The sequence below is a fragment of the Gymnoscopelus braueri genome (assembly GCF_963280865.1).
Source record: "Gymnoscopelus braueri genome assembly, chromosome: 13".
Classification (NCBI taxonomy): Eukaryota; Metazoa; Chordata; class Actinopteri; order Myctophiformes; family Myctophidae; genus Gymnoscopelus; species Gymnoscopelus braueri.
Window position 1 is genome coordinate 33,851,074 of NC_137615.1, and position 12,500 is coordinate 33,863,573.

At 41.7% G+C, this 12,500-nt stretch overlaps 1 protein-coding gene across 1 annotated transcript in view; it reads right to left on the bottom strand.

Moving 5' to 3' along the window:
- Nucleotides 1–10,277, bottom strand: part of LOC308099524 (voltage-dependent T-type calcium channel subunit alpha-1I-like) — a gene marked incomplete at both ends in the record, with an annotated part of 243,251 nt that extends 232,974 nt beyond the window's left edge. The window contains one exon of the mRNA XM_080448267.1: nt 10,013–10,277. Coding sequence (XP_080304393.1) covers nt 10,013–10,277 — 265 coding nt within the window. The remainder of the gene's footprint in view (nt 1–10,012) is intronic.
- Between the last annotated feature and the right edge of the window lie 2,223 nt (nt 10,278–12,500).

Here is a 12,500-nt window from a genome sequence, read left to right on the forward strand (position 1 = left end):
CTTGTAAAAACTTCATTGGTTAAATATTTATAAAACCCAGAGACAGACACTTTCGAGATTTTTTTTAATAGCGAAAGATAGATCGGCAATTTCTTTGCACTGTTGTACAACAAAGTACACACTAAAATCAAACGGTGCTATATAGCACCAAAATCGGTTCTTTGGCTCCTAATCATAGGGGAACCGTTTTTGGTGCTATATATCACCAATCTTTAAAGGTACTATACAGCACCAATCTTTAAAGGTACTATATAGCATCTTTGTCAAATGGTGCAATATAGCACCTGTTATTGAGGTGCTATTTAGCACCATTTGTCAAATGGTGCTAAATAGCACCAGTCTTTAAAGGTGAAAAGCACCTTTGTCAAGGGGTGCTATATAGAACCACAAAGGTGCTATATAGCACCACTAGAGGTGCCAAATAGCACTATATTGTTTACAGTATAGTACGGCAATTAAATCATGTCAGATACCACCATAGATTACTTAATATGCTTCTAAATCACACTTCCACTCACAAATATTGATCATTTCTTACCAAATAGGGCTTAAAAGATTCGGAATCCTGTACTAGAAGCATACTGAGAAACACAATACATACCCTTTTCAAAAGTTGTATTTATTTTAGCAAATAAATAACGTACTGATAAAACTATGATACAAATATCCTCTATATCATTACTAAATATACACTCAATGACGCTAGCTTGAACATCAGTGCTGAAACGTCAGGACAAAATCTAAAGAGAATACTGACTCCTACAAGCTACTCACAGATGGAGTTGTACATTCTTTTTTTTACTGTGACAGGAGGTTTGCCTGCATCTTTCAATTTCAGAACAACACAACTCCAAAAAGGTCAGTGTCTTGTTCAGTCCTTTAGGGTAATGGATTCTGAACACAAAATATACAGACAATAGGAGTCCTAGTGCCATGGAGATGTACTCACTCTCATCTGTGATCACCTGGCCATCCAATGTGAGCACGATGTGGTCATACTGCATTGGTGTTGACATGCCAGAAGTGCTGGTCTGAGCTTGGCCCTGGGGAAAAGGGAATAGCATTAACCACCTTGTCTCACATTTATTTGAAAGGCAACTTCAACTACTTTCATACTACTACTCAAATTAGTGATGCACAATATCATTTTGGCTGATATCTGATTATCGATCAATTGCATACTCAAATCGACTGATAAAAATACTGGTATTGCAATACAAGTGTCCAATAAAGTTTACCTTACACCTCTTACAGTAACTGTAATACTGGGTACAGATCATTAAGGAGGCAATTAACACATTACTGTACTAACTAGGATGAATGTTAGCCTATAATAACCATATAATCAGCATTCTAATATGTGAGCATGTGTAGGTAAGTGGGCTATGCAGGGGGTTTCCTTACTTAAAATCTAGCCATGGTACCTCAGTTTAAACACAATGGATAAGATAAACACTAGCCTAAATAATCTTCAATGTGATGCATTAACACTTTCATACCAATACCTACTCAGTTATACATAAATAATGTAAATAGATAAATAGGGCGACTATAAAATAGGGTTATGGTGGTGAAATTAATTTTAATGCTATTTTAACTCATTTTGCTTGGGGCCCACTGACAGCCCTTTAAGCCCCCAGACCTTACTTTGAGAACCACCATAGTACTATATAGCTAAATAGATTATCTACAAGCTCACGTGTCACTATGAAACCGTTGTGAGCTTGTTGTAAATACGATATTTTCCCTATTTTCACTTATGATGACATGTCCAAAAATAGGGACGCCAGGTTGACAGTTGTTAAACTCTGTTGACAGCCACAAAATGGTTCTAATAATACTATCATTTGGGCAACTCTACCCATCAAGATACGTCTAGTTAAAGTCTGTGTTTTTGCCACATGGGAGGCTCATATTGTTAACATACTTAATATCCATAACAGCCATTATCACCGTCTTCAAAGCCACCAGAATACATGACAAAAACACGGTACAAAATCGCAAATTACCAAAATAAAGTTTCCCCAGTAACGTCAAAAGCCACATTCTTTGCCATTAAACACTCACCTAAAAAAAATCCCTCTTCTTTAAGCTGCTTTCTTCTATCTTCTTGATGAATCAACGATGACGCAGTTGTATTATTACCTTCTCAGGAGGATTGTACCGTTCCGCTCGCGACTAACTTCAAAGCTTGCGCTGTGGTCCAGCGTCCCTTGTGCTCTCAGCGTCACTTGACAAAAAGGACAGATCTACAAGCTCGCAGTTGTTGCCATGCGATGTGTTGTTAGCTTGTAGATCTGTTGTTTTGTAACATGACACCCTGCATGGTGAACTTTGACTTGGAGCCAAGTCAGCCAACCAATAGGAAAGAAGCACTGCGAGTTTACATCACTTGGCAGCCATTTGTAGTTTTCTTCAGTTTCCTAGAGATTCCAGGAGATAAATCTTGGGCTGTAGCCTGGCTATTAATAAACTACTTATTGATGATGAACTAAAATGGCTCATGTATTTTTTACTGACATGTGTGCATGCCTGTTTTGTTTGAATTAGACATTTGGGCAGGCCCCATATATTTATTAGATGTATTCGATATAGTGTGATTATGAGAATGCTGTATTCAACTACCCTACAAAAATAGCTAGGGCACCCACATTTTATATATATTTATATATATATATATATATATACGGAATATACAGAATATACGGAATATACAATATACTGTATACAGACACACACAGTTTGGAAGGACAAAAGAAATCCAGAGAGAGGAATTAACGATGGAGAGATGACGAGATGGAGGGGTGGAGGAGGAGGAGGGGTAGGGGGTGGGGGGGGCGTGAGAAAAGGGCATGAGAGACATGCCGGGGAGGAATGGAGCAGGTAACGAGGGATTCAAGAGAGAGAGAGAGAGAGAGAGAGAGAGAGCAGCAGAGGGAAGGATGGATAGAAGAACGGGAGGATGACAGGTTTGCAGGAGTGAAAGAGAGGAGGCAGCCTCGACATCCCATGAAGCCCCGTCGCTCATTAATGAGAGCAGGGTGCATGATATCAACATGCCGCAGTCCTCCCGTCAGCCACACCAAACAACTGTTTGTCAAAACGGAGAACACAGTGACAGGGAAGGTGGCTGATCTAGCACTGTTCAGACAGCAGGTAGATAGCTGCAGGAGAGAGGGAGGGGGAGGGAGAGAGAGAGAGAGAGAGAGAGAGAGAACGTAGGGTGTGATATATAGAGGTGCTGCAGGTGTTTTGCTGCAGGCGAGCGTGGGAGAGCAGCAATGTGCACACACACGTGCGTGCGTGTGTGTGTGCGTGTGTGTGCGTGTGTGTGTGTGTGTGTGTGTGTGTGTGTGTGTGTGTGTGTGTGCTTCACAGTTAGTCAGGAGTGCTAGACAGAGCTATTGATCTGTAAAGTCAAGTGTTCAAACACGCACGCGCGCGCACACACACACACACGCACACGCACACGCACACACACAAATGACTGACATATCTGTGTGTGGATGAACAGTATGCATTGTAGACCTACTGTAGATCAACTTCACAGACACCACACACACACACACACACACACACACACACACACACACACACACACACACACACACACACACACACACACACACACACACACACACACACACACACACACACACACACACACACACAAATGACTGACATATCTGTGTGTGGATGAACAGTATGCATTGTAGACCTACTGTAGATCAACTTCACAGACACCAAACTCTGATTGCCAGCACAATACCATGTGATCATGCTGAAATGAGGCCTTTCTAGCTATTCGCATGCCTACTGGTAGGATGTAGTTTCAGGATGAGCATTTGCAAAAAGTTTCCTTAATTAAGACAAAAAAATCCACCGGCCAGCTGATGACCCTGCACTTTGACCTGCACGTTGAGAGGGGCAAGATAAACGAGACAACCAAAACAGCATTCCTTCCTTGAGGATCAATGAAATGACTGGTAATTACCAAGCTGCATAATGAATGGAGCTTCAGACTCAACATTGTGACCAGTAGTGTAAAGTAACTAAGTATATTTACTCAAGTACTATACTTGAGTACAATTTTGAGGTATTTGTACTTTACTTGAGTATTTCCAAATTCCAATACTTTTACTTCTACGCCACTACATCTCAGAGGCAAATATTGTACTTATACTCCACTACAATTATTTGTACATTTTGATTATTATTACAAAACACACATTAACCACTTCAGCCCTATATACATTTCGGCCATTTGAAAATAACCGATCTACAACACACAGTGAGCTTGTAGATTTGCAATTTTCAAAAGAATTATAAACATTTGAAAACGGGTAATGGGACATTCTGCATAATGAGTACTTTTACTTTTGGTACTTTAAGTGCATGTTGATGCAAATACTTTTGTACTTTTACTTTTACTAAGTACATTTTGAATTCTGGACTAAAAGTCCAGAATTGTAACAGAGTATTTCAGTATATTGCAGTATTGATACTTTTACTTAAGTAAACAATGTTAGTACTTTTTCCACCACTGATTGTGACTCACAATGTCACACGTGCAACAAAGTGCAGCCTGTTGACTATTAGATGTCATAACCAATATGCCATAATGAAGTATTTGGCCTGAGTAAACAAGACCAGGCCAAAGCTAGTATAGTACTGCACGCGGCTGGACCACAATGTAAATTACATTATCTTTTTACTTCATTGTGTTATCCTCAATCGTTTAACCACCTCTAGAGTTGGCACTGTACTTGGTACCACTTTTTTCCATCTACACCAATTCTCTTCGCCAAAAATAAGATAAACAATCTACAAGTGAGTTTATAGTTAGGCTATTTATGGCTAATGTTCCCCCAGAATATGGATGCTGAGGTTCAAGTGGTTAATTCAAAATGACAGATAAGTAAGCGGTGACACTGACACTCAGTCTGGGTGGCGGCCAATCAGATTTTTTTTTATGTATTTAATGTAACAGGATAGCAACTAGGAAGCAACTCTATGGATGTGAAATTATGTTTACGTTTTATATTTTAATGGACCCTGAGTCTAAACAAATAATGCTGATTGACTGGTGTTGAGCAATTGCATTACCTATGACAATAAGTGCCAAGAGGACAATGCAAATGTTATGTAACTTTCCTCTTCTACCTCGGATTTGAATATGGTTTCTTGCAGACTTTTTTTTAACATTGAGCTAATAGAGCCTGCCTGCTTGCTCGGGGGATACATTGAAGATCCTGTGTCTAGGTGAGACATGACCTTTTGCATGATATAAATGTCTCAATAGAAGTGCAGGAAGACAAAATACAACCACCGCAATTGTATGAGTTACAGTATATTGTATTACCATACTCTACCATACAGATTGGACTAAATTAAATTGTATTTATAAAAAAAACAGACAGACAGACAGACAGACAGACAGACAGACAGACGGACAGGCAAGACAAGATAAGCAAGACTTGACTAGGTGTGTTGGTGATTTGGCCAATGCACACACAAATAAGGCACACAAATAGACACATACATGCAGAGCCTCAATATCCCAGCTTGTCCAACTGCCACTGCACCACCAGTCCTCATTACCCAAACTGCTGACCTGATGACAATGTGTGCGTGTGCGTGTGCGTGTGTGTGTGTGTGTGTGTGTGTGTGTGTGTGTGTGTGTGTGTGTCTGCCTGCGTGTGTGTTATTTGTTGGTGGCTAATTAAATCATTATTTTTCAACTTCTCTCATTACTGTCAGGGAAAGCTGATTAATCTAGTGCAACTGCTCGAATGCTGTCAAATGGGCGCAAACCAGTGTGTGTGTGCGTGTGTGTGAGCCCAAGCCCCCCCCCCTGATTAAACTACAGAAAAAAACACCTCAAAGCCGCCTCTCACACACACACACACACACACACACACACACACACACACACACACACACACACACACACACACACACACACACACACACACACACACACACACACACACACACACACACACACACACACACACACGTGTCACGCACACAATGGAATTGCGTCGATCTCCACATCTAACATGCTTACAGTCTGAGCCACCACCACCACCAATGGTATGCATTGGAAGCTCGGCTTTGTGAGACAAGATTTGGTGTGTGTGTGTGTGTGTGTGTGTGTGTGTGTGTGTGTGTGTGTGTGTGTGTGTGTGTGTGTGTGTGTGTGTGTGTGTGTGTGTGTGCGCGCGCACGCACGCACATACAAGCCCATGTAGCCCACAGCCAGGGAACAGCAGATAGTAGCATACAGTAGCTCTACCATAAGGATGCAGTGTGAAATCTCTCTTAAAAACATCAAAGAGAGAATCCTAAAGGAAGATAGAAAATAAGGCTGATAGTTGGCCCTTCTAGTTTGTGTCTGCCTACAATAGGATATGTTTTTATGTCTGTCTGTGACTGCCTGCGCTGTAGAATCCTGAGTGTTCATTTCATTTAACTCATTGTGAAAACATTAGGTTCCATTTGTAAATTATTTACAAATGTAACCACATTATCCACTTGTTACAAGTGGATAAATTAACACCAAGGATTTGACAGTGTGACTGCCAGTCTGTCTGATGGGCAATACATACATACATACATACATACATACATACAAAATGTCTGTCTGTCAGTCTGAATATAACAGATTTACTGCATAAAAACAAGGCAAACAAGTGCTTATTTCTTCGATTTCGGTGGTTATTTTGATTTAAATGCTTTTTTGAATGACAGCCGATGACATTTATGCGGGCTCCAGCGAAGTGTGCTAGCGTGCAAAAAATTACACTTTATGGATTGAAAGTACATTCATACATACAGACTGCCTGCGGATGTCTGGACTAATAATCAGTGGCCATCAGTTTGGGAACACTCCAAAAACAAATATTTGGGGGTCCTATCTTCATTGTCTCCACCAGGCCGAAGGCGTGACCGAGACTATGTTTTGCCACCTGTCTGTCCGTCCATGTGTCTGTCTGTCCGTACGTCCGTCCGTCCGTCCATCCGTCCGTCAGTGAACAGCTAATCTCCGGCACCGTTGGCCCAAACGACATGAAACTGTGCACACACACTCCCTGGTTTCTGGAGCAGAACCTGTGCCCACATTTTTTCACATCGGCCTGCTATAACACCACCAGGAGGCAGATTACTCCTACAGATTTTGTCAAACATCACGCAAATCGGTACACAGTATCTCTATAGTCAATAGAGATCAGTGAGTCTAAGGGCCGTCAACCACAACAAATAAATTCAGTGAGACGGTCACTCCATCCAACCATATCCCTCTTCTCAGCTTTACTGAAGATAGAGGCTGTCTATAAAGCTGTGCACTGCATGCCTTGGTTAAAGTGAGTTTCAAATGACTTGATGTGTCATCAACATCAATATCCTGTAAATACTTGTGACATATAGATTTAGCGAGTATATTGCTGGATGAAAATAAACCATGGCACAGAAACTACACAGTAAAGTCCTATGCGTTAATTTAACGCTCAAGATTTTACTGTGTGCACTGCAAAATATTACATTGTATAATGTGCTATAGCAGCTATACTGTACACATTTCTTCAGGTCAATGTTGTAACAACACAGGAACAGCAACTTGAGCCGGCAACTCCCTGCCTTCTGCTGGCTTAGTCACACCCGACCCGAACTGGTCAAAAAACAAGGTGGTTCACACCCGACCTGTCCGAATAAACAAGGTGCAATGCTAGCGAATCAGGGCTGGTACTCAAAATGCATTTTTCTTCCCACAAACAGTCAAAGTAAGAGGCATAAATAAATTGGACTTACCATACTCTGGAGGGGACTCTGGGTACAGGAAATGAACAGGGGAAAGGGGAAGGTATTGGGAAAGTGACTAAATAAATAAAATAACAAAATGTCAAAGAGCAAAACAACAGAGTCGGACAGAGCGGAGAGAGCAGACTCTAAAAAGTGGGAGAAGGAAAGAAAATCTAAAAAGTGTGGGATGTGGGTGGTGGGGAGGTGAGGACAGCGCCGGTGGCGAGATAAGAGGATGAGTTAGGAGAGCAGGATGAAAGGATGTCAGAGAGCCAGGGAGGAGAGAGGAAATGGCGCTGAACGGGCAGAGTAAAAGGTGACGCATGGCGATAGATGAGACTAAGACGGATAGGAGAGGTCACAGGAGGAGTGATTAGAGGTGACTGAGTGACAAAGAGGTGAGAAGGAGGAGGAGAGGAGATTAACGCACGCCGGGAGTGGCAAAAAAACGCAAGTCAAAATGTCATTTAACCCATTAAAACCGGGAACGCATCTGTGTATTTTTAGATTTCTTTGGCTATTCAAAAATAGCAGATATACAAGCTCATAGAATATATCTATTTGTGGGGGTCCTTCACATGAAAAATGTTTAAGAACCACTGATATACAGTATAGCAACATAAACATTTTTTTTTAATTTATAAAACATTTCTAGAATCCCCAGAAGCAAAGAGTCCAAATGTTATATATATTCAAATATTTGCACACATTTTCAAGATCTTTCAAAAATAGCAGATTTACAAGCTCATAGCGCTATGAGCTTGTATATCTGCTATTTTGGAAAAGCCAAAGGAATCTAAAAATGACACAGCGTTCCCGGTCTTAAAGGGTTAAGGTCCTTTTGGCATGGAAGAATCTATGTGTTGGAGACCTTTAAGCGATGTTTTATCTGCAGGGTTGCACACGTAAATCAGTGACCTATAGAGTTATGAGACTCTAGTATGTCATGGACCTTACAGTTCAAGGTAAATTCATGGTCGCTCTCATGCTTTGCGAAAGGTGAGGGTATATATATATATATATATATATATATATATATATATATATATATATATATATATATATATATATATATATATATATGTATATATATATATATCTGCAGATGTGTCAGCTGTTTGAAGTTGCTTATTGTACAGTAGTTACAGTCAGGTCACCTTGTCGGATTTCACTGACAGGTCCTTTTGAGATATTCATCCAGCCTTTTCCCTCTCTTCCCTCCTCTATAACTCCTTGACATCCTTTCATCTTGCTTTCCCCACTCATCCTCTTATAATCCTGGTGCTCTCCTGGTGCTCTCCTCAACTTTAAACCCCCCCCCCCCCCAAACTCTGAGAGTGTACAAATGGAAACCAAATGGACCCGTAAGGGCCTCAGAGTTACAGACCTGTAAGGGTCCATTTGAAACCCTCACAAGGAACCCTGAAGGTCCCTGGACCCCACTTTGAGAACCACTGAATCTCTAAACTAAGTGTAAGAGCCATATATTTGATTTATGTTCTCATTTTTGATGACATCACCGCAGGGCGCGGTCAAGGCCAAGGTTGGCTAGGTACTTAACAGGGTCTGTAATCAAGCGCAGGTGTTGTTTGTGGCATAGGCAAACAGTTTTTGACTGTGTTTGAGAGGGCTGTTGGGCTATATTCCTGTGCGTTTAAGTTTAATTTATTATTTTGTATGTTGACAGCGACGGAGAATAAACCTTTTTTGTTGAACTCAACGGACGGTTTGGAATTCAGTTTTTGAGCACACGTCCAAACATGCTTTTAGCCGTTGGCAACTGGTAGTGCCTAAAAGTATAAGACTTTTGACACTACACTAAGTTTGACCGTATGGAACCTATATTTTGTTGACCCTATTCCCAAGGCCTATACAGAAAATATCTCAGCTGATAACAGCCGATCTGCAAGCTCACAGCGTTATGAGCTTGTAGAAAATAGAGTGGCTATTTCCGTAGAACGTTCGCCCCTAGAATAGGGAAGCTAGGGTTCAAGTTATTAACTCTTTGAGTGAACAAATGGGCCGGTGAGCAGTCTCTGAGCTACGAATGGATAAATGAACGTTGAGTACTTCATTGAGCTGGATGAAGACTTCCAGGCTTCACACAGAAATGAAAGAGATGATGGAAACGGTGACGAGCGTACAGGACTTAGGAGAGGGAGAGGATTAGGGGTGAGAGGGCCCACCCGCTAGTGCGGTAATAAAGGATATGGGCTGGAGACCATGCGGATGCACCAGCTGCGCGGGCAGGTGGTCTGCTTGAGGCAGAAGAAGACCACGGGCGCCAGCTCGGGGAACGGCACCACCAGGTCGCTCAGGTCGCTGCCGACGCTGACGTCGTCGTCGTCGCACGGCCCCACCTCCTCGATGATGTCATCGTCGGACTGCGTCGAGCCGCAGTCCTCGCACTGCAGCTCCGCCCCCGCCGCCGGGGACACGCCCCCCAGCGGCACGGGACACTCCTCGTTCGTCATGGCAACCCGGGCCGGATCTGAAAAGACAAGCGGGGCGGGGGGGGGGGATTACTTTTTGGTTATAAGACAACGGACGATACGATACAGTACAGTGGTGGCTGGGAACCCCCTTGGAACCCTCTCAAGAACCAAATAATCAATGAATTTATCAATATCACAGATAATCGTAATAATAGCAGGGTTCGGTTGGGATGGGACGTGAATCAAATAAATGCATTTTGACAATATCAGACATTGATAATTTAATTTAAAAAATATGTTAATCACATTAACCCTGGAGTCCCTATTTTAGGAAAATAATGCATAATTTAAAAAATATTCTCTCGAAAATATATCTATTTACAAGGCAAATTTACAAGCTCAAAATGTGGCGCATCGCAATGTGTTATTTTCGCCACAAGTCACCAGGTTGGCTAAAAATGAGCGCTCTGCTCGGTGTGAGAGCAACATCAACTATAACAACTTCTTGATAACACTTTACTGCCTCTCGTTGGCCAATGCAGATTCCATGAGCCCCGATGGGCTTGTTACTCTCCCCGTCTCTTTGTCCCACGAGAGCAAAAAGCATTTATTGTAAACACATCCGTTCACTGATAACAATCATGTCTCACAGAGAGACACACACACACACACACACACGCACACACACACACATTGGAACCGCAGTGGATATCACTGTCAGCAGTCATCGCACATTCATTGACGATTCACTTAGCCCCGCCACTGTGCTCTGTGAAGGAAATGGCTTTCTATTTCCCCCACTTAGCGAGTGAGCGGATTCACATTTATCTATGGATAGGGTGATCACACGAACACACACACACAGTCTCACACACACACAAATGTGTATACTGCATACCTAAGAACTTGCACATGCGCAGACATACATTGCACTGGTATGGACACAGATTACACACATGCACACACACACACACACACACACACACACACACACACACACACACACACACACACACACACACACACACACACACACACACACACACACACACACACACACACACACACACACACACACACACACACACACACACACACACACACACACACACACACACACACTCACACTCAGTGGAGTGCTAGACCCAAAATCCAGTATGCACATCAACAGTAGGAATTGAAAAAATCCCCAAAAGGTAGCACATCCAAAGGACAAAGTACTCACATTTCATGAGCCTTCATCGGAGCATGAAGGCTCTGATGAAGGCTCATAGCCGAACCGTGTAAGCGTTTGTCTTATTGGTGTGTGCCAACAAAAACAGTGGGAATGTGAGTACTTTGTCCTTTTGGATGTGCTACCTTTTGGGGATTTTTTCAATTCCTACATTTGATGTGTGTTGTTTATTTATTTGTACTATTTTCTATCCCTTCCGACCAGCCAGACATCAAACCATCCGCTTGGCTATAGCCAGCCAACTAGAACAGCCTCAAGCTTATTCAGGATCAGGGCTCATAGCGCTATATGAGCTTGTAGATCTTCTATTTTTGCAAATCTTTGAATATATATATATTTTTAAGCAAACATTTGTAACTCAAATCTTTGCAGAATTATATGCATTTGGCCGCGGACCCCCCAGCTCAAAATATTTTGTTCCAGGGACCCCCAACAGCAAAGATTGGAGTTAAAAAAGACACAGATGCTCTCCCGGTCTTAATGGATTACGTTCTTTTTTAATATGAATGTTTATTATCAATAAAATTGTAGTGTTTTGCCAATTACTTGGGGTTGCCCACTTGCAATATCCTCAAGGCCCACCAGCAGGCCCCAGCCCACAGGTTGAGAACCACTGAAATAGAAGCAGCCCTGCTTGGATGTATAATAACCATTGGTGGACAAAGTATATACTCAAGTAAATACTATATTCAAAAGTACAAATTACATTAAAGTACATATTCAGAAATAGTCAAAAGTAGTGAAAATAGCAGATCTACAAGCTCACAACGTGTCGCAGCGCAATGCGTTCGGATATTCCATTACATTTTAAAAAGGGCTGAAGTCGTTATTTATTTATTTTCGGTACAAAGGGCCCCTTCCTAGAAATGTAATAGAGTAAAAAGTACAATATTTCTATGTAGCAGGATGAAAATCATCAGCTTGCAACAAACTAAAATACAGAAAGAAATACTCCAAAAAATTACTTAAGTACTGTACTCAAGTAAATGTACTTAGTTACTGTCCACCACTGATAATAACATATTGGA